The sequence below is a fragment of the Conger conger genome, chromosome 2 (genome assembly GCF_963514075.1).
Source record: "Conger conger chromosome 2, fConCon1.1, whole genome shotgun sequence".
Taxonomy (NCBI): Eukaryota; Metazoa; Chordata; class Actinopteri; order Anguilliformes; family Congridae; genus Conger; species Conger conger.
In genome coordinates this window covers 68,825,468-68,847,852 of record NC_083761.1, presented here as the reverse complement: position 1 = coordinate 68,847,852, position 22,385 = coordinate 68,825,468, and the positions used below count along the sequence as shown (strand labels likewise).

Sequence of the window (22,385 nt, the reverse complement as noted above, 5' to 3'; positions counted from 1 at the left end):
AATGCTGAGCTCAGTTATGGTAATGTGATTAGGCTACTGTACGCAGCGACACACATACTCAATGACTTCTACTCAATGGAAACAAACTGGAGCTCTCGTGACACACAAGTGATTGTATTACCTTGTTCTGTTAATAAGCACCAAGCCGTAAAATATTACATTGTGCCAAATGATTGAATCACATTAGAAAGTACAGCAAAATTGACAACTGCTGAAGAAATAGAAAGAAGAAAGATATTATCTTGCACCACAGTCCATTTGAGTGAAATTGAGATCTGTCGTGAAAAATATTATCGGATTTTATACATATCAAGTATGCTTAGTATACTATTTTCCGATGGGGCAAAAGCCTGTATCCCACCAGTGTATATGCTGGACATGATTGGTCCTCATTCCTGGTCCTGGAGAGCAGCAGGGTGTGCTGGCATTTGTTGTTACTCAGCAGTTAATTGATCAATTAAAGAGGTTAAGTACACCCTTAACTCACCTCACCTGGTTTATTTTGTCTGAGTTGTTTGATAATATCAAGGCAAAAACCAGCACACCCTGTAGCTCTCCAGGACCAGGAGTGAGTACCACTGCTGTACATTATACATTGGCTACATTTTTCTTCGTTCTTTGTTATTACATAGGTTGTGTGACCTGAATGTATGTTGTTGGTTCTAAAACTACCTTACAGATAAATCTCAGTAAATCAGTAGCTAATGGTATCCAGTTGCAATTTAAAAATTTCCATAGGGATCAATTTTATGCCTTATGCCTTTTACTTTGCAAATAATGCCATTGGTTTTAATGTACGCAATTGCAAATTGCATTTTTATGAGATGATGAGATGGTGCTGTTAGTGTGTCTACAGGTTTTTGTTTCAACCAATTACCCTGGCTAAATGAGCTATAATTGGCTGTACACACCAACACTGGTTGACTCGTAGATTAGATCACAGTAAAACGCTTTAATGTAGGGACACAAGAACAATTTTCGGCTGTCATTCATGCGCTTATCATGAAATGTAGCTAAAATTTGAGGTGGCATAATGTTAGGGCTAATTAAGTAAGTAAAGCCAGCAGTTGGTATGAAAACCAGAAACAGACATGGCCCTCGTTGCCCACCTCTGATGTAAAGTATATTGTAGATCTTTTTTGTATTTATCTTGGTACTGTAGTTACCTAATTACTTACAGACATGGCATATTTACCATGTGTACCATGTGGACTTCATGTTCATGGCTGTAGCCTACAACTTATTCTATGTGAATTGTTTCTTATCCAACCTGTTCTGTAGTTTGTTCAAATGACCTTGGTATGCACTTTTTGTACGTTGCTTTGGATAAAGGCATATGTTAAATAAAATGTAATATAATCTCACTCAAGTCCAAAAAATAACGAAACTATTTTTTTCATTTGGGGCAGTGGTTCCTGAGATATGGGCATTTCAAATCTGCCTTGTTTAACCATATTTTTTTGTCAAAGTTTTCAAATAGAATGCCAGAAATGTTCTTGTAGCATTTTATTGTGGTCTAATTTACAAATGGGGGCCGATTGAGCCAGGGTAACTGGGGGCAGCAAAATCCTGCATACACACCGGCCCACCAGGACTGGAGCTACCCATTCCTGCTCTATAACATCCCCAGCATTTTTTATATGGTAACACCAGCTGAATACTCTGTCCCATGAGAAGACAACCCCATTGCGGTCTCTGCCATTTGGTATCATTATTTGTGGAAAGGCATTCTTCAAAAAACAAGTCTGTTTTGTATTTATTTCCAAATAAAAATAAATCTTTACATTTAACATGATTTGCTAACCCCCTGGATTATTGGACACATAAGAAATATAAGAACAAATATGGATAAAATCTTTCAAAAGTACTGGAAGACTAAAACTCAGCAGCAACATTTATTTAAACGTGTCCGAAAAGTTGTTCCAAACTGTTAACTACTCCAAATGTCAGAAACTACCATTTGGCATCGCTATTTCTACACATGAGATATTCAAGCCAATCGGTCATCACCATCGATCTATATGGTCATCACACAACAAATATGGCTACTCTAGGCTCCTCCTCACTTTAATGTTGACCTTTTTTTTTTTTTTTTTTTTTTTTTGTTTCCGGTGCGTTTGCGTACGTTCCGCTTCTGAAGGATGGCTGGAGAGAAGCACGTCGAGGCTAATAAATTAGTTGGAATGGATGATAAAAAGGATGAAGGAATTGGATTAGAAAGTATCCTTACGACTGTGTACATCCATTTGCGGTTTCTGTATGGTTCTTTTTCCCAAGTTGTTAAATGTGTTGTTTTCTCTAAATAGGGTGACAATGTGCTAGCCTTCTAGCTACCTAACGTTAGCCAACTAACGTTACCTTGCTAGCCGAGGAGCCTAGCGGTCATAGCTTGCTCGTTTATTTAGTCTACGTGTCATTAGCTAGCACCATAGTTGTTTAGTTGACCGCTAGCAAACGATTAAAAAATGTTTACTTTTCCTCAGTGCGTTTAGCTAACTGATGAAAAGCGTGGTGATCACACTGCCATGTCGTTTCCATTTTTAGATAGGCTTCTTTTTACATTTCCATCTAATTTTCTGGATTTTTTTTTTACTGCCTTTAACGCAACGTGAGCGTACCAGCTAACACTAACACATTTCTCGCTGCTGAATTGCTAGGCTAACTGTTTCAACATTTCCTTAAATTGAACATGGCTAATAAAACTAGGGCAACTCTAGGTCCTGTTAGTGGTTAAGTTACATACCGTAACTTTTTATGCACGCCAGCAGTAAGATGATTACGTTAACTGATGTAGGAAGGTCTTTGTCTTTGCATTGTGTGCTGTTGCAAATAATTGGCTATTTCTAAATTGTTCGCAGTGTGGCTGCCCCGTGTAACGTTAGCGGTCATCATAATGCTTTACATAGCCATTTGGTCTCAAACATTTTTGGTATATTGTATGATTCTTAACACCAACAAACAGTTCTGCAGATAATTAAGGAATCCCAGCAACAACACGGCTTGAGACATGGGGATTATCAGAGATACAGGTGAGGATTGCTGTAAATGTGTAAAATGATTTGTCCTTTGGGGATGGTGTGATATAAAGATATGACATGAATTTATTCAATTTTCCAAAGAGGGTATTGTTCTCGTCGTTTGCGTCGCCTTCGCAAGACCCTGGGCTTCAAAATGGGAAACAGGCACAAGTTCACCGGCAAGAAAATCACTGTGGAGATGCTGTCTGATAACAGGTACCGAACTGCTGTGCATGAGAAATACATTAATATTTCGGTCTTAATGGTTTACTTCTCAATGAAGCTAGATTTTATAATGACCACAAATGTAATCGCCTACTGCAGATACATGGTGTAGCCATGATAAAATCTACACAGCTTGAGCAAGGCCCTTAACAAAGTCGCTTTGGATAAAAGCGTCTGCTAAATAAATTATTATTGCAGATACCTGCTACTTGTCCTAATGGAAGCTGAACGGGCCTGGAGCTATGCCATGCAGCTGAAGCAGGAGGCAAACACAGAGCCTCGCAAACGTTTCCACCTGCTCTCTCGCCTGCGCAAGGCTGCCAAGCATGGAGAACGTCTTGAGCGACTGTGCGAGAGTACCCGCGTGGATGCCAAGACCAAGCTGGAGGCCCAGGTAAGAGCTGCTGTGCTCCCAGGGCGGCGTGTGGAATTGTCTGTCCCTCTGTCCTACTGAACGTTTGAGTTGACTTGTTTTTCCATCCACAGGCCTACACTTCATACCTCTTTGGAATGGTGCAGTTTGAGCTTCAGCAGTGGAAAGCAGCTATGGAGGCCTTCAATAAGTGCAAGTATGTCTGACGTCGCCAGAAAACCTTAGAGAGGCGCAGTTTGAAAATGCAGTAAAAACTCACAGGCCGTTCATGAAGTATTAATTGGCTGTCACATGAATTGGTGTGGGCTTTTGTATGCTAAACGGTGTCATTGTCCCTGTTGAGAAGCCAGGTTTGATACTAGGACTAGTAGACTGGCTCTCAACTGGGGGGCTGAGGCCCAAAAAGGCCCCTCAGGAATGATGGGAAATCATTGATTGATATCTTCAATAACAAGACATTGAGACGCTAGTAAGCGGTATTGGAATATTTGCGTCGAGGTCCCTTGTGGGCCAAAAGGTTGAGAACCGCTGGCTTTTAGACTCAAAGCTTATTAATAGCGGGGTACTGTGCTCCATGGAGGGAAAAAAAAAAAATTGTGTAAACAAATCATTTGTCTTCTTGCCCCTGTCATTTTCCAGAACAATCTATGAGAAACTGGCTAGTGCCTTCACAGAAGAGCAGGCAGTGTTGTACCACCAGCGTGTCGAGGAAATTTCACCCAACATCCGCTACTGTGCCTACAACATTGGTGAGAGCCACTCGCTACGCTAATTCTCTGGTGATGGTGATGTACAGTAGCAGATTAGATCCCCCTGTGACCCTTATGCCATGCTCTGTTTCTAGGTGACCAGAACGCCATGAACGACCTGATGCAGATGAGACTGAGCGCAGGCGGGGGTGGAGGCATGATGGCGGAAAAACTCGAGGTTAGTGGGACCTCATGGCGGGTTTCCAAGAAGTCAAGCCTAGTCCTGGTCTAAATTAAAATTATGAGTCTCACATTAGTCCAGGACTAAGCCTCATCTGTGTTTGTGAGACTGGTCCTAAACATCATGGTAGGCGTTTAGCTAAATGACCCACAAAAGTCAAGTCTTTTCTCTCTTACGGATGCCGGCCCATACCTGTGGTGCACACTACTCTTGTGCTCAAACCAGTGCTGTAGACTTTTTCAGTCATTATGGCAATTACACTAGGTGTTGCCCCAAGCTGCATTTGGTTGAATATGCTCTAAGTTGTTTTGAGTGACATTAGCTTTAAGCTGCTCTCTGCCTGAAGATCTATACTTACACAGTAAAAAAGGAAACTGGTCTAATTTATAGAACCATTTTCTCAGTTTTGTATTTCTGTTGTAGCCCCAGCTGCATTCTCAGGCACTATAAAATAAATGAGGCATTTACCCAGGATATCAATGATGTCATTTGTATATTCTGTATGAGCCCAGAAGGCTGGTTTAGTCAGAAATCTGGGCTCTGTAATAGATTCTAAATTGGTCTTGCTGGGGCGGCCTGTAGCGTAGTTGTTAAGGTACATGACTGGGACCCACAAGGTTGGTTGTTCGATCGGTGTAGCCACAAGAAGATCTGCACAGCCGTTGGGCCCTTGAGCAAAGCCCTTAACCCTGCATTGCTCCAGGGGAGGATTGTTTCCTGCTTAGCATAATCAACTGTAGGTCACTCTGGATAAGAGCGTCTGCCAAATTCCATTAATGTAATGTAATGTATAGTTTGCTGTATTTCTGGACTTTAGCTGGATCATTCATTACAAACAAAGCTCTTTCTCCTCCTGTGTCCTGTGCTCACCTCTCCGCTCTTTCTCCTCCTGTGTCCTGTGCTCACCTCCCTGCTCTTTCTCCTCCTGTGTCCTGTGCTCACCTCTCTGCTCTTTCTCCTGCTGTGCCCTGTGCTCACCTCTCTGCTCTTTCTCCTGCTGTGCCCTGTGCTCACCTCTCTGCTCTTTCTCCTGCTGTGTCCTGTGCTCACCTCCCCGCTCTTTCTCCTGCTGTGTCCTGTGCTCACCTCCCCGCTCTTTCTCCTCCTTTGCCCTGTGCTCACCCCCCTCTCTTTCTCCTGGTGTGTCCTGTGCTCACCTCTCTGCTCTTTCTCCTGCTGTGCCCTGTGCTCACCTTCCCTCTCTTTCTCCTGCTGTGCCCTGTGCTCACCTCCCCGCTCTTTCTCCTGCTTTGTCCTGTGCTCACCTCCCCGCTCTTTCCCTGCTGTGTCCTGTGCTCACCTCTCTGCTCTTTCTCCTGTGGTGGTAGACTCTGATCACGCAGACGAGGGCGAAGCAGGCTGCCACGATGAGCGAGGTCGAGTGGCGCGGGCGCACGGTGCCTGTGAAGATCGACAAGGCCCGCATCTTCCTGCTGGGTCTCGGAGACAATGAGGCGGCCATCACACAGGTCTGTTTGTCCCGGCTAGTGTCAGGGGTTGGGGAACTGGGCTGGTGTCAGGGGTTGGGGAACTGGGCCGGTGTCAGGGGTTGGGGAACTGGGCCGGTGTCGGGGGTTGGGGAACTGGGCCACTGCCATTATGTCCTTGGGTGATGTACATAACCTGGATTTCTTCAGTAACATTGGTGTAAATCTCTCTGGATTATAGCTTCTGCTAAATGTCAAAATACTACTTTCAAAATACTACGACTAGAATACTACTTAATAAGTGGAAAATTGCCCATCTAGCAGTTAAAAAGGCTATTGAAATAAACATTTTTATAAATGAAGGCTAAATAAGTTATCAACAGTGGCCGTTAAAAACCCAACACGATGGGCACGTATCGGGCATTTCATTATGCTCTGAATATAATGCCACACACCCCACTCACTGTATGGAATAATGGTACCTTCACTGTAGCATAAAATACACTGATTCTGCACATGTTGCCTCGTTCATGCTCTCATCCAAATCCATGTAAACAACTTATTTTATTCTTTGTTCATATTATCTGTATTTACCGCGGCATATTTACTTTAGTCATTCAGGTTGAGCACCTTGCATCTCAGTCATTGTACTACGGTGCTACCCTGTGTGAATGCATGCATTAATTGCAAATGTTATTTCGGGTGAAGGTGCAGTCAGGCTGCTGTGGCTTGGCTCCAGTGTCTGTAGGGCAGCAACAGTTCCCCTTTTAATATTGAGGTGTCTAAAATCCAGCAATATGCCCTCTGGTCCCACTGTGCAGACATTTCTGCAATTTCTGTATTTCTGTGGGGAAAATTCACCTTATCCGGCCACAATGGCATTATGGTGGAGAGCTAATAAATCTGTCTTGTTGATGGCCGAAGCCAAGACGTTATTCATTACATGTATTTTTTCTATCTATAGTTTGGTATATGTTGCAGTTTCCTCCCCTATTTGGCACCGTTTAGCATACTGGTTGGCACATGAGCTCAACATGCCTCAGCTTAAAACCAGAATTTGTGTGTATGTTCACTTTCTTTGGCTGCTCTTTAAATATTGCAACATCTATTTCTAAACTTGTTGGGCAGCCTTAATATAGTGGGTGGTACCGTTGGGCTCAGTCTCAGGCTGACAAAAACACTGAACTAATCCCAGTTTGACAGCTTGGAACACTTTCCGTTCTTCTCCTGTCCTTCTGTGCCATCTGCACTCAGTGTAATTTGATCGAGTATTCAACAGTTGTAAAGTGTCTCCCGGTCTTGTGGCAGTTCTTCGATGTTTGAGTCGTATCTTCCACCCCTGCTCAGCAGGTGGCGCTCTGTTACTGGAGACTGGACTGGAGGTTTCCTGTGAGCGTGAATCTTTCCTCCGCCCAGAGCAACCTCTCCCAGTCACACCTGCCACACCCCGAGATCAAGTCATGGCCCTGGCATGCACGCTGTCACAACTGACATTGTGCATGCCAGATTCCGTCACAGATTGACATCTAATGCCTGCGCTAACCGCACCGAAACCTTTGCAATTATGCAGTTGTATCATATTCAAAATATGAGAGGCCTGTCCACACCATAAACCTGTACACACCCCAGTCTGAAATCACAAACTGCAGGGGACCTCTATTTCAGCCAACGTAAGACTCAACTGAGACGCGCGCCTCAATTTCTGCAGTTGTGCAGTGTTACTGATGAAGCTCCTTTATTGTCCTGCCATTGGGAAGAGTGCAGGGGGTGGAGGGCAAGGCAGCCAAAAAAAGCTTTTTTTAAATTAAATTTTTACTTGTACCTTGGGCTACCCACATGTGCGGATTTCGTGGTCCAGCTTCCATGTCCTGTATTGCTTGAGTGTGGGAATGACACTGCAAGCAGATTTATTATCATGGTACAGGCCCTGGACAAGCATGGACTTGACAGGTTGCTGGAATGTTTTTTTTTTTGTTTTTTTTACGGTTTTCTTCTTTTTGTGCTTTAAAAGTTTTCCCACGGACTGATTTATTGTCCGACCAAGGTGCAGATGAGTCTAGAATTGGAGTCTCTGGTCATAGAAGGCCATAAAGCCCTGTAACTGCACCTTTTATGATCTCGGCTCCCCCGTTTATTTGCAGCTCGGCTAAGCACTGTGTGTGTAGGGAGTACCTTGGAAGGTGTTCTCAGATACTGGTTTGGTCTCTTACTCCTCCCTTCTTGGTAGTCTGCTTTTGGGTGGGGCGAATGAAAACAGGTTGTCCCAGTTGGGTTTGTCCTGAGAGGTGTTGGCAAGTAGTATTAAGTGTTTGGGTGGCACCAGGTGACAAACACTCAGAACTATGGTGTTGTGAGTGCTAAAGTGTAGATCCCTGCATTTTAATACATGCAGCACATGTAGGCTTTTTACCAGAGCTGCACATTACTCTTGTCAAGGTGGCATCTGAGACCACAGCCACTGCCACAGTCATGCGTTCAAAAATGCTTTTTGCTTACAGATAAGTGCGTGTCATCTTGGGCCAGTTTAGCAAAAACACAGATTAAGCCTAGTCTTAGACTAATTCAGAGTCTGGATGCCGATTCTTCAGACAAAACCCAAAACTATGAATCTGTGTCTGTGAAACCAGCCCATAGTGTTTTAGTTGGAGGGCCAGACTAGGGAATGCCGCACGGAGCCGTTGATCGATGGGAGAACGAGTGTCTCCATTTATGAATGAACCCATTCTCTTGTCCATATGGGGGCTCAGGCAGGGCAGGAATGCTGAGGAAACCTGTTCAGTGACATCTCTAGCATTCGGAACTGCTATGGCATTTCCCCTGTGTACACAATCTTCTGTCATGTAACACCAACTGTGCAATCAACTGTAAGGGTCACGAATGCCAACGGACGTTGTTCAGTATATACAGTGTGCGTCTTATTCATTCAATTGAAAAGCATACACTGGCATTGTAGGATAGTGTTCTAACAACATGAACATGCCCCAAACCTCCTAAAAGAGGCAGCCCTATATCATGTAACCTCATTCTTTTATACGCCATTTTAGCACCCTTCCCTTCACTCTTCTCACCTCATTGGTATACAAGGAATGATGTTCATGTGTGGAGTAAATATTCAGAACTCCAGAAGAGGCTACCACACCCAGTAGGCGTCCTGAACTCCCAATCACTTGAACAATATCGTAGGTGATGGTTGAGGTGCTTTCTATAAAGGAATCTTCACTGCTGTGGGAAAGCCACCTCCTACATTGAAGTTGTGTAGTTGCAAAGTTGTGTCGGGGAGGAAAAAAAAATGTTACTTTACCAGAATATCAACAGATTAAAATTGTACTATCGGTTTGCTTTGTCTAAAAAAGAGGGCGCGGTAGAGAAATGAAGAGATACTTGCATGAAAACCCAGAACAGGGCTTATGACTTGTTTCTTTAACAATGCCCATTTTCTTTTGCAGTGCTCGTTATCATTTGAAAAACACTTGCCTGGCGGTGTAAGACTACAGATGTACACGCCGTTATGTTCAGTGAACGGCAGTAATTATTTTCCTTTGAAATTTGTATGAATACCGTTCGGTTGTGTGGGCGTGCTCAATTTTGTCTGAATATATAATTGTTCCAACTTGAGGGATAAAAGGATGAAATTGGGAAATTAAGGGAAGGAATTATGTTCGCTTTTTAAGTATCTGGTGATAATGAGTGTCTAGTTGATCGATGCGTAAATTTGAGTTTTGGTGGCAGTGTTGGAGGACCAGACTGGTTCCTAGTTGTGATGTGTGAACTCCCTCTGTGTTACCCCAAAAAAACAGGCAGCCAGTGAGGAGACCAAGGAGCGTCTTTACGAGACCCTGCTGGCCGAGTGCAGGGACACCATCCAGGCTGTGAGAGAGGAGATCAAGGCTGACTCGGTAGGGAGGGATCACATGACCCACTGTCCATTCATTCCCACTATGCACTCATGCGTTCCGAGAAGGGACAGTAACTGTTTACCTGTGTTTAATTCCCCACAGAAGCAGAGAGAGAGGGCTGTGGATGCAGACAATGGGAAAGTCTCCAACCTGCAGTACCTGCACAGGTACATAAAGCCAGGTGTACACGACATCAAAATCCTGTCTAGGGGAGCAGCTCACATTCAGCTGTCAACTGTTTTAAAAAAAATCATTGTTCAGTTTTTTTTTCTCACGACTGCTAATTTGTGGGGAGTAGCCGGGTGCTGCTCAATCGAGACTGAATGTAATGTGAGCTCGGCTTGAGCCAGTCCTCCGCTGGTCTATTCTCTGGAGCCCGCCGCAGGGCACGGGAGTAATCCCCGTCTGTGACTCTGCGCGATGTGACCCTGCGCTGTCCCCGTCTGTGACTCTTTGTCTGTGACCCTATGCTGTCCCTGTCTGTGACTGCTTTGTCTGTGACCCTATGCTGTCCCTGTCTGTGACTCTGCTTTGTCTGTGACCCTATGCTGTCCCTGTCTGTGACTGCTTTGTCTGTGACCCTATGCTGTCCCTGTCTGTGACGCTGTGATGTGACCCTATGCTGTCCCTGTCTGTGACTCTGCTTTGTCTGTGACCCTATGCTGTCCCTGTCTGTGACGCTGTGATGTGACCCTGCACTGTCCCCGTCTGTGACTCTGCTTTGTCCGTGACCCTATGCTGTCCCTGTCTGTGACTCTGCTTTGTCTGTGACCCTATGCTGTCCCTGTCTGTGACCCTATGCTGCCCCTGTCTGTGACGCTGCGATGTGACCCTGCACTGTCCCCGTCTGTGACTCTGCTTTGTCTGTGACCCTATGCTGTCCCTGTCTGTGACTCTGCTTTGTCTGTGACCCTATGCTGTCCCTGTCTGTGACGCTGTGATGTGACCCTGCACTGTCCCTGTCTGTGACTCTGCTTTGTCTGTGACCCTATGCTGTCCCTGTCTGTGACTCTGCTTTGTCTGTGACCCTATGCTGTCCCTGTCTGTGACTCTGCTTTGTCTGTGACCCTATGCTGTCCCTGTCTGTGACTCTGCTTTGTCTGTGACCCTATGCTGTCCCTGTCTGTGACTGCTTTGTCTGTGACCCTATGCTGTCCCTGTCTGTGACTCTGCTTTGTCTGTGACCCTATGCTGTCCCTGTCTGTGACTCTGCTTTGTCTGTGACCCTATGCTGTCCCTGTCTGTGACGCTGCGATGTGACCCTGCACTGTCCCCGTCTGTGACTCTGCTTTGTCTGTGACCCTATGATGTGACCCTGCGCTCACAGCTATCTGACCTACATCAAGCTGTGCACGGTGGTGAAGCGTAACGAGAGCATGGCCCACGCGCTGCACGGCAAGCTGAAGGAGCCGCAGCCCGACGAGAGCAAGAGGGGCCCGCGGCCGCAGGACCTCATCCGCCTCTACGACATCATCCTGCAGGTAGGCCCCGCGGCCCTGAGGCCGGCTGCCACTCGCCCAGCCGCCCGACTGCCCACAGCCGGGCCACCTGCCATTGAGGAAGTCCTCCACCGGACTGCAGATGGCTGTAATCTTCCTCCCCTCTCTCCCCGGCAGAGTCTGGCTGAGCTGTCTGCCCTGCAGGGTCTGGAGGAGGACCACACCTTCCAGAAGGAGGTGTCTCTGAAGACTTTGGTCTACAAGGCGTACAGGTAAGAGTTCAGCCTGCTGTCTGACTGCTCCTGTGCTGAGACGTGCTATTGACCCTATGACCCACCATTTTAAATACCACAAAGGTTCAAGTTCCCTTTAATGCCCTTGATTTAAACGTTCAACACATAGAATATGCAACTCCTCAAGAATAAGTTAATTAAATGACAATTGTATTGAACTTGTGATTCAGGGGTAAGCCACCCTGGTCCTGCAGTGCCAGAGATGCTCCTGGTTTTTGCGCCATCCAAACCTACAAACTACATAACCAGATTAATTTGAATGAATCCGGTTTAAATGAATGCCGTAGGCTCAGAATATTCAGGTCGAAAAAACCCCCCAATCAAACTCTTGTGGTCAAGGTCAGATGAAACCCAAGCCAAAAAACGTCCCTGGTACACGGGGACCAGGATTGGCTATCTCTGTTATAATCTGAAGACGTAGATACTGACATTAGCCTGAACTGCTCCAGAAGGAGAGGGAAGGCAAAAGGGTCAGTTCAAGCTGGATCAAGCGAGCACTGGGGGTGGAGTGATTTCAAGTGGCCTGAACTTGGTCTCTGAAATGGCATTTCTCACTGTGAAGGACACTCTGTTCTGCTGAGCTGAAGCTTTCTCCCCTCAGGTGCTACAGAAGCACTGACTCTGTGGCTTTCTTCCTGTGTGTTACAAGTCACTACTCTTGCTATATAAATAGCCCAAAACTATGTTTTGTATGAGTGGCATGTGCTAATAATGTGAATCACTTGCAGATGTAGTTGCCTCTTGTCTGCCTGAGAAACTGGTGCATTTCTGTAGTCAGTGAGGTGAGCGCACCTCTCCTCTCCTGGCAGGTGCTTCTTCATTGCCCAGTCCTATGTGCTGGTGAAGAAGTGGAGCGAAGCGCTGGTTCTGTATGAGCGCGTGCTGAAGTACGCCCGTGAGGTCCAGTCTAAGGCCAAGAGCCTCAACAACAGTCTGAAGGTGGGAACTCCTCTTTATTTATTTGAGAATGGAGCGTGTGTGTCGTTTCACATAGCTTTGGATGTGCCGTGCCCAGATGTAGTGGAATTTCTTTTTTTAATGATTGGAGACCAACCGGGATTGCAGTATCTTCACATAAGCATTACTGCTTTGGTTGGTGACCTCTGGTTGTCTTATGTAAGATCCATTCACCACACTGTAGCACTGTAGTCAGTTTTGTTGCAGTGATAAATATAATTACCTTTACATTACAATTTACCCTTACATTGATTTTACAATGCAGTCAAGATTTATTACCAGAGTGTGGAAGGTTTCAGGAAATATCATTGGCAAAACCTTGATTGTCGGAGTGTTTATCCAGCAGTTTCAACCCTCTTCCCCTCTGCCTCTGATAAACAGGACCTCCCTGATGTCCAGGAGTTGATCTCTGAAGTCAACGCGGAGAAATACTCGCTGCAGGCCGCAGCCATCTTGGGTGGGTGAAAGTACAGTCCACAATGAAAGGGAGTGATGCTCACAGCAGCAGGGCTGGAATGTGCTCGGTTTCAATGAGCAGTCAATGAGCTGCATACACAAATTACACCACACACTGTCTTGAATGGCATTCTTGCTTCCAGTATGAGCACTCCGTATTCAATACTCTGTTGCCATCAGGGATCCATGGTAAATTGTGCTTTATTTCAAAAAATGAAATGACCGCTAAGTGACTGCTTCTTGAAACTGAGCACCTTCCAGCCCTGGTTAAGGTACATGACTGGGACCCGCAAGGTCGGTGGTTTGATCCCCGGTGTAGCCACAATAAGATCTGCACAGCCATTGGGCCCTTGAGCAGGCTTAATCCTGCATTGCTCCTGGGAAGGATTGTCTCCTGCTTATCAATGTCAGCAATGTAAGTTGCTTTGGATAAGTGTCAGCCAAATGACATGTAATGTAATGTAAATGTAATTTGAACCCACGTATGTAGGGTGTGAAACTGGTTGGTTTAAAGCTCTGGTTACGCACCACTGCATGCCACACTTTGTTCCCTAACACTGGTCAAAGAGGCAACCCTCTTCAGACTTGGTGGATTCCAGCATCATATTTGGACAGTTTGGACAAGATCTACAAAAATAAACACACTTCCAATACTAACACACTTAGTATTTGTTGTTTTAAATGTGAACTGCAAGAGTGAAAAGTACTGTCAGTTTTGTGGTTCTTTTTCCATGGCCAAAGATGAACTGCAGTGTGACTGAGCTATTTGCTTGTCTGTGTGTCTGTGTGTCTGTGTGTGTCTTCTAGACACCGAGGACGTGGCAGAGATCCCTCAACAATTGCAGATGAAGGACAATAAGGTAAGGGTCCAAGATCAGGAGCATCCTTCACAGTGCATGTGGGTTGTGTGTGACTTTAATGCTAACAATTTCCATACACGATAAAGATGGATCTCAGCATCTGTGTGTGCAAGAGCATATGAACTGTAGTGTTGAGCTCGGTCCGTTTTATCTGAACTTTTACTTCATCTTTGTATGTGTGAGACACTTCAAAGCCTCTACAACTCGATTCTTGAGTGTTACAGTAGGTTTGCTCCTATAAAACGTTTTCCTCTTCCGTTTCCATTAGATTTTATGTTCATTTTAAATGCTTCCTGCCATTTCACAAAGTTAAGCTCGCAAAGTTGGAAGGTAATAACAGGAATGAAGCGCCTTGTAGGACTCTACCTTGTTTGAATGACCCTTTTGTGGGTTTGTGCTGACCTGGAGCAGTGTGGAGTCTTTGTTTTTGCCGGGCCTCATTCCGGGGATGGGTTGGGACGAGGGAGTGGTTTGGAATGTGACTTGTGCTTCTACTAGCGCAGCTCCTTGTAACGTGCACCACACCATATCAAGTAGACGCTGACGTGTGCCTCTACAGTTTACAGTTAAAGAAAATCTGATTTGGACGAATGTACTTGTTTTGCATGAGTCATTGGTCCTTTAAATTGGACTTTGTTCGTTAACCAGCTTTCTGCTAAGTAAATGACAAATGCCAATAAGGCCTGTTGCGGCTAATATTTTTCTGCAATGAGTTGCATATCAAGCGAGTGTATTAAAAGCATAGAGATATTGTATGGAAACATTTAGGGCTTTCACCACTTCTGTGAACCGAACACAAGTCCCCACCCTACATTCAGGCAGTAACTTTTCAGACTTTTCAAGCTCCCAGGTAAGACGCCATACTGCCTGGGAGGAGATTGTCAGTTTAAATGCATGTGGTTAAACCAGATGTCTGTTCTCTCACCTTGTGCCAGGTGCACACATCTGTGGTTTTACTCCATACATGTTTCACTCAAGGCTGAACTTGTTGTGATTTATCTTTGGCCGACCAGGGTTAGAACATTTTTTTATACGAATTAACACAATCACGGTGGCATTAATGATGGCATGTCTAAATGCTTCTATTCCATGTCTTGCTCCTCAATCTTAACTAGCCCCATGATGTTTCTCAGCAGTCTATGTTTCTGTGTTTTCATTGTGCTCTGACTGTTTGTTTGCCTCTCTCCCTCACTTCACAGCCCCTGTGTGAACGGCTGGAGGCCTTCCACTTGGACCCCGCCCTCGTGGGCAAGCAGCCCAATCTGGTGCCGTTCCCCCCAGACTTCCAGCCAATCCCCTGTAAGCCTCTGTTCTTCGACCTCGCTCTCAATCACGTGGCCTTCCCGCCCCTGGACGACAAGGTGGAGCAGAAGGGCAAAGGTGGCCTGACGGGCTACATCAAGGGAATCTTCGGCTTTGGGAGCTAAACGCAGGCCTGGGCGTCTGGGCTGAGGCCTGCTGCACAGGACAACCCCAGACACCAGAATCCACACGACTGTTCCATGTGTTCATCAGCACCTGCAGCGTCTGGGGGAAAAGGAAACAAAAATTAGATAGAAACTTTAATTATCGAAACTATAATTTTTAAAATCTAAAGCCACCTTTCTTATAACCAGTGTTAATGTCGGTATACTTTGCTAATCACCTGTATTACGGTGTTTGGCTTGTCATTACAAACAATGGTGGAGCATAGTTATGAAATGTCATGTGTAATATCAGGGGTGTTCAACGTCAACCCTGCGGAACCCCAGTTTTCCTTCCGCAATTACAATCCCAGAATTTAACAAGATGTTAATTTTTCTTAATTAGGTGCTTTTCATGTTTAGAGGGATTATTTACTCTTTGAAGCCATATTATGTCATAGATATCTATGCATGTCATTAAGTCCCATGTTCATGTTGTGCTTGTTGTGCTATATGGCCAACAACTGCATGAAGAGGTAAAAATATTAAACCGATCAAATTCAGGACTGAGGTGGTCAATAGGCTCCTAACTGGACTGACAAACATGAGTTTAGATTATTTCATAGGCTAATTGTGTTGAGGGCTGTTTGGTTTGTTAATTGCTCTCTTTGAACTCTGAATTATCTACCAAATGGTTAGTTTTAGTGGCCATGTGTCCCCAGCTCTTGGGAGTCTATCGTTTCACCTCAGGTTGTTAAAATTCTGGTATTTCATTTGTGGTTGGAACAAAAACTAGCATACACAGAGGTCGCCAAGGACTGAAGTTGATTGCCCCTGCGTAACACTGTAAGGGCAGTGCGTGGAAGCTTGCTGTTTTAGTCTGTTTGCATAAATGGTGGACTGAATGATGACAGCCCTCACACATGACAGTTCCCTGTTCCCTCCCAATTCTGTGCGTATATTATACTTACTCCTCTAAGATCTGTTAAAAGGCTCGTCTTGCAGATCCATGTAATACATGCTTTGACATGTTTGCAACACTGCACAGATGGCATTTGAAGTTCAGCGACGGCAAAAGGAAACTTTCTCACTTTACTCACCTCCATTTCCTGTAGCTCCCTGCCCCTCCTCCCTCTGTAGCACTCTTTAGTGCAGCTGCCAGTCTATGGGGTGTGTGTCTCATAGATTTTTTAAAAGTCTCTAACTTGGGAAATTGAATTGCTCTGCCTCCCTGTTTTCCTGTGCTGAAGAAACTGAGGTCACCGTATAATACTCGTTTTAGCTCCTGATCTGGTTTCTCACGACCAGGTTTCACCATCATGAACACCTCTTATATTTGTCTTAATTTGTCATTTAAGGTGGAGAACGGCTGTAGCCCATTGCAAAATGTGTGTTCACCTGCTGGTGCAGGTCACATGGCCCAAACGGCGGAATATTTTCTGTTTGCATGTTGGATGAAATAATTGGAAATCCTATCATTTTTGATTTTTAAAATGTTTTTGTTTAAAGCCAAATAAAGCAACAAAAGGTTTCTGTCAATCTGTCTTGCGTTTTGCTTGTTACATACACCCGTGCCTGGCTCCACAATGCAGTGGAATGGACTACCTGTGCAGTGATTTGTGTGGGAGTCTTGGACAGCGACTGTCACTAGACGAAGCGGAGGAAACTGGCCATTTCTGCCACCCTTTGTTCTCTTGCGGAGTCTCGCTCTCTCGCTCTCTCGCTCTCGGGTGTTGGTGAGGTGAATACCAGCATGGGGTGCGTTCCCGACGACACACCTGCTGAAACCACAGGTACAACGCACCGGCAACTCTCGCTGTGGAATTTTATCTGGACCTGCTGTCGCCTCCCACGTCATTCCTCCACAGATCTGTATCTGTCTCTCGTAGTCTCATCTGACGGCTCGGCCCACGTCATGGCTCTGCAGTTAGGCCTTGCCTGGCCAGCCTTTGTGGCGTTCCAAGGGTTTTTGGGGGGTGAGGGCAGGTGTGCGTGCAAGATTGATTGCAATGAGTGTAACGTGTATGACTCTCTTCGCCTGGCCTGAGGGCAGTCTCTCACTATATTCCTCTGGTTTTCAGCAAGGTTTCAGAACTTTCATTTACAGGTTAAATGTTTTGTCTTTTTTCATCCGAGACTCCTCAATATTGGAATTTCCTGCTGTATGGACGTGGTGTCAGTACTTATTTATTTTTTTTGTCCTGACTACCCTAGGAGCATTTTACTGTGATTGCCCCTCCAATGTAAAAGTCAACCGCACTAAAACTGCATCCCTTTCAAAGAAGGTAAACCTGAACTGTCATTTTGCGGTTACTGATCACTGTTGGTCAATAGTTTAAAATGCTGAGGTGTTGCTCTAGTGGTCCTCACTCGGTCACCATGCTACTGGCTGTTTTGACCACAGCAACCTGTCGGTATAATTGGTCCCCATCACCTTTCAGAAACATGGGAGACACTTTCGCCTTGTCAATTCATTGGCATTATTGTCAACACACCCTATACAATAAATGTTTTTTCTTTTGTACATTACCGTTGCTATGTTCTTGTATGGGGTGGATTGTCTCATTTCGCTTGTTAACTTTATTAAGGTTGTAAACAATGTCAGTGGAACTCTTGAGTCACAGGCTGAATGAGCAATGCTGGCATTGTTTTCCGCCTTAGTACTGATGATCCTCACCTGTGCTCAGTTAGCCCAGAAACCACAACCTATTGTCAGCGGCTGTCCTCTAAACCTCTTTTACTCAAGCTGGTTATTTTTTGGTTTACTATCTTACGCTTGAACATGTGGCTGTCTGCTGAGGGAGAGTATAAAGACATGTGGCCAAGACTTTCCTCCAATGCCAAGTTTGTGTAGCGTTCTTTATGCATTTTATACATTTTTCATGTTGCTCTGGAGGTACAGTAAGAGTGCAGGGCTAGAAAGAGGCATTGATTATAGATCTTGAGCTGGGAGAGAGAATTAGAAAAATGCTGCCTGTCTGCTCCCGAGGTTGCCATGGCAGTTGCATGGCCACATTCCAGGGTTTCATAAAGCAGCTCCTCACAGGGGACGGCCTGTCCGCAGTGCTGTTTTCACAGGACACCGTACTTTTGACGCTTGTTGCTCTTTCACTGAATTTCAGCAAAACTCCCCCAAAAGTATTTTCACAGAAGGTAAACACGTGGGAGGATATCCTTTTTGCTACCTCTCTGCCATTGCATGCTGGGATAGGCTCCTGCCCCCTCGTCTCACTGCCCCAGCGACCCTGACTGGAAATGAATGATTTAAGAGATGGATGGATGGAGTAGATCATTGATGACAACCTATGCTTTCCCTTGGTGTGGAACTTGCCAAAACAATCAAAAAATGTTTCCACTGTTGTGCATATAAAGTAATATTAAGTCCTGTGCTGCATTTAAATGTCTATATTTTTATCATCTTACTCGATGCTATTTTGTTTAAGGGAAAAGGTCCACTGGCTTGGAAGCAACTTGACTTTTAAAAAAACTGAATATGTGAAACATTGATACAATACCCAAGCTAATATCTGCTCAAAACATTTCAGTAGGTGTATTATTATACGGCAACTAATCTTTTTTGCCCTTCCAAATTTGGAGTGGTCAGTCATGTTCAGCAGCCATGGTCATTGCTACAGCCTCCTCAATCAGCACAGCCAGAGGTCAAGACCCTGCTTCCTTGCACACTGCAGCCAGTTAGTGAAATATGAACAGGCATTTGTTGGAGAAAGGCACTTCTTGCGGCTTCAGCACACAGAATGTGGTCCCCTACTGACCAGCGGGGTTTGCTGAGTAATACGGTCATCTCTGCCAACATTCGGCCAATTGTGTGATACCCTGTGTGGTTTGGATTCGATGCCAGACCATGGAGTCCATGCACACACTGGAACAATGCCTTAATACAGCGGTCCTCACTCCTGCTCCTGGAGAGCCGCAGGGTGTGATGGCTTTTGTTCTTCCTCAGCACTTAACTGTACTTAACTGCATTGATCAATTAACTCGCCTCACCTGGTTTATTGGGTCTAAATTGGTATTAAGGCAAAAACAAAAACCAGCACTCCCTGCAGCTCTCCTGTACTTGGAGTGGGACCGCTGCCTTAATATAAGGAACCGCTTATATATACAGTACTGTGCAGAAGTCTTAGGCACCCTAGACTTTATTATATATGTTTTTCGTTTTGTCTGTGTGTTAGTATAAAATAACACATTTGAGATTTCCAAATATTCCTTTTCCAAAAGATTTAATTTTACAGAGACATTTTTGTATTTAATTTAAAAAGTAACATATTACTGTAAGCAATTGACTACGTTTACATAAAAACTTGATCAAGACTGTCTGAGATCAGAAGAAAGGAGCCAACCAAAGTCTGCAGAAGAACTGTGGTAAGTTCTCCAACATGCTTGGAACAACCTCCCTGCTGATTGTCTTCTAGAACTGCAGGACAGCATTGGCTATCTCAGGGAAGTGATGCAGTTTTAACGCCAAAGGGTGGTCACAAAAAATATTGATTTGATTCAGTTTTTAACTATTCTGCCAAAATACTAAAATGTAATGGAAAATGTATAGTATGTAGTATGTTTATTTCATTGAATTATTTTTGAAAGAATCTTATCTGTACAGAGTGTTATACAGGTGCCTATGACTTTTGCACAGTACTGTGTGTGTGTGTGTGTGTGTGTGTGTGTGTGTATATATATATATATATGTATAGCAGGGGCTGCAGATCTCATGGTTTACAAATGTAAGTGCCTTACATTGAGCAGGGCCTGTATATAAATGCTCTGCAGCCCCTGCTTAATGTAAGGCACTTACATTTGTAAACCATGAGTAATAAGCACAAGAAACATTTGGTTGTGTCACAATGTTGTTTCTGGAAATTTCCCAAAAAAGGTTAAACAGACTTGCCCAGGTTAATGACTCAAGACTTTACAGTGGTAAAATGTAAAGATAAATTTAATATATACTGCAAGTGTGCGAACAGTACTTTTTCCACACAAATTGAGTACACAATACAATTTCTGCTCCAATCTGCTGAACCAGAGTCCCTACTGATACCATACCTGTAGGCTGAAGTTAACCGGTTTGGACTTGGTTACTACTTGGGTAGGAGGCCTTCTGGGAACAGACGATTGCTACAGAAAGCGATATGAATGGGTCTGTGCACCACGTACAACCTCAATATGCCAACACAGTGGCTTGGTTAGGATGATGAAACTGAGTTTGTTAGTGTGGACATTTAAGATCTCATGGTATTTTCAAGGACCATATTGGTATTTTGGATATTAAAACCTGTTTAATACAAATTTTCTGTACTGAATTGCTGCAAAGTACTTTGCGAAGTATACAATAGCTTTTTAAATGTTCTGCGACTTTCAAGCTGCCATTGGTTTCTATTAATTTCCATACAGTATGAAAACCAACTTGCAGAGACGTGACAAACTACCCTGGCTAGTCTTTTTTCCCCTCCTTTAATTGGATGAACAAGGCAAGAAGGTAAAAATTTAAATACAGCAGCTTTTAACAAATAAATTACATTCTCTTCAATTAATTTGAGCTTTGCTAAATCGGTCACAACACATTTCCTGAAGACAGCGCCACAACCAAATGTTTCTCCATGAGAAATTAGTCTAAAGCCTTTACTAACGTCCTTGACTTCTTAATTCGGACTTGTTACCAGGAACTTTGTAGCAAATAGGCATTAACATCCAAAATACAGAGAGTAGGGGTTTTTCTGATTTTATGGAAATCACACATTTTGGGAAATAATTTTCCCCCTCCAGCTCAACTGATATGTGGTGAGCATTTGGCACAAAATGGAAGATCTGCATCGCCCAGATGGGTAATACACTTGAGTTACACCTCATGTTTACATCATGAAAAGCTTCTTTATAAAAGTGATCTATTCTCATCATTTGATGATAACGATGTTAAGTAAGAATTCAATGAACTTGTCATTGGCCTACACACATTCTATACAATCAAACTCACTTTGTTCGGTAATTTAATTCCGAGGACGCCATTTTATCACAAGCTTTCAAGGAGTGAATCTATATTTGTAGCATCTTCCACAGATTGCATTCCTTTTTTTACATGCATACAAACAACCAATTTATGCAGCTGGATATTTACTGATGTATTTATGCTCAGACCTGGGAGTCAAATTTACAACCTTGGAGTTGCAGGTCTCTATACTACACTGTCATCCATTCATTTTACCTCCGTATGCAGGGAAACAGAAATCCATCCATCCATCCATTATCTGAACCCGCTTATCCTGAACAGGGTCGCAGGGGGGCTGGAGTCTATCCCAGCATACATTGGGCGAAAGGCAGGAATACACCCTGGACAGGTCGCCAGTCCATCGCAGGGCACACACACCATTCACTCACACACTCATACCTATGGGCAATTTAGACTCTCCAATCAGTCTAACCTGCATGTCTTTGGACTGTGGGAGGAAACTGGAGTACCCGGAGGAAACCCATGCAGACACGGGGAGAACATGCAAACTCCGCACAGAGAGGCCCCTTGCTGTGAAGCGGCAGTGCTACCCACTGCACCATCCGTGCCGCCGGGGGGGGGAAACAGAAATGGTTCAGAAATTAATTCATGCCAATTTACAGCAATTAAAGGTATCTGTGATGGTCTCGACATACCCTGGATCATTGGTGGAGTTATATCTTCAGAACCTACAACATAAACCAAATTGGTTGAGCTTTACAGATACTTCTTTGGGAAGATTCAGTGCAAATGTGTGCCAAGACATTCTTGGCAAAGAAACGTTCTTGCCTCTGCTTAAAAGCTCAGGTTTTTGTGAAGAGGTACATTCCAACAATGATCCAGCACATACAGGTCTTAGAAACGGATACGGGTAGACAAAGTCGGTACTCTACAACTTTTGCCAACAAAGCACAAATACTCTTGTCCTTGGAGGGAAGTGAATCAAGCAGACCACCCCTTGCAGACATGGGTCTTGAGAGTGAGAGTTTGGATGAATTATTCATAACATGGATGGTATTTTTTTAGATTAAAATGTTCTTTTTCCCAATAAATATTATTTAAGGATGAACAACTAATACTGCCCTGTCACGCTCACCACACATAAATTCGC

General features: G+C 44.3%; 1 protein-coding gene across 2 annotated transcripts; it reads left to right on the top strand.

The window, feature by feature from the left end:
• The first annotated feature begins 516 nt into the window (after positions 1–516).
• On the top strand, positions 517–16,815 carry srp68 (signal recognition particle 68). Of its 2 annotated transcripts, XM_061233305.1 has the most exons (17): positions 517–568; positions 2,141–2,220; positions 2,963–3,029; positions 3,120–3,233; positions 3,441–3,636; positions 3,729–3,811; positions 4,255–4,364; positions 4,460–4,542; positions 5,874–6,014; positions 9,770–9,868; positions 9,971–10,035; positions 11,196–11,349; positions 11,485–11,579; positions 12,410–12,539; positions 12,939–13,014; positions 13,821–13,873; positions 15,073–16,815. In XM_061233305.1, exons 2-17 carry the CDS (start codon positions 2,142–2,144, stop codon positions 15,298–15,300), a joined length of 1,773 nt encoding a protein of 590 aa, XP_061089289.1. In that variant the 5' UTR covers positions 517–568; position 2,141; the 3' UTR covers positions 15,301–16,815. The 2 variants fall into 2 exon arrangements, with proteins under 2 accessions (XP_061089289.1, XP_061089288.1); XM_061233304.1 differs by lacking the exon at positions 517–568 and having other exon boundaries at positions 2,095–2,220.
• Positions 16,816–22,385: the final 5,570 nt, after the last annotated feature.

Coding starts and splice junctions, on each gene's coding strand:
- srp68 (XM_061233305.1), top strand. CDS start 2,142: ATGGCTGGAGAGAAGCACGTCGAGGCTAATAAATTAGTTGGAATGGAT. Junction 10,036..11,195: donor AACCTGCAGTACCTGCACAG/GTACATAAAGCC, acceptor CTGCGCTCACAG/CTATCTGACCTACATCAAGC. Junction 13,015..13,820: donor GCAGGCCGCAGCCATCTTGG/GTGGGTGAAAGT, acceptor TGTGTCTTCTAG/ACACCGAGGACGTGGCAGAG.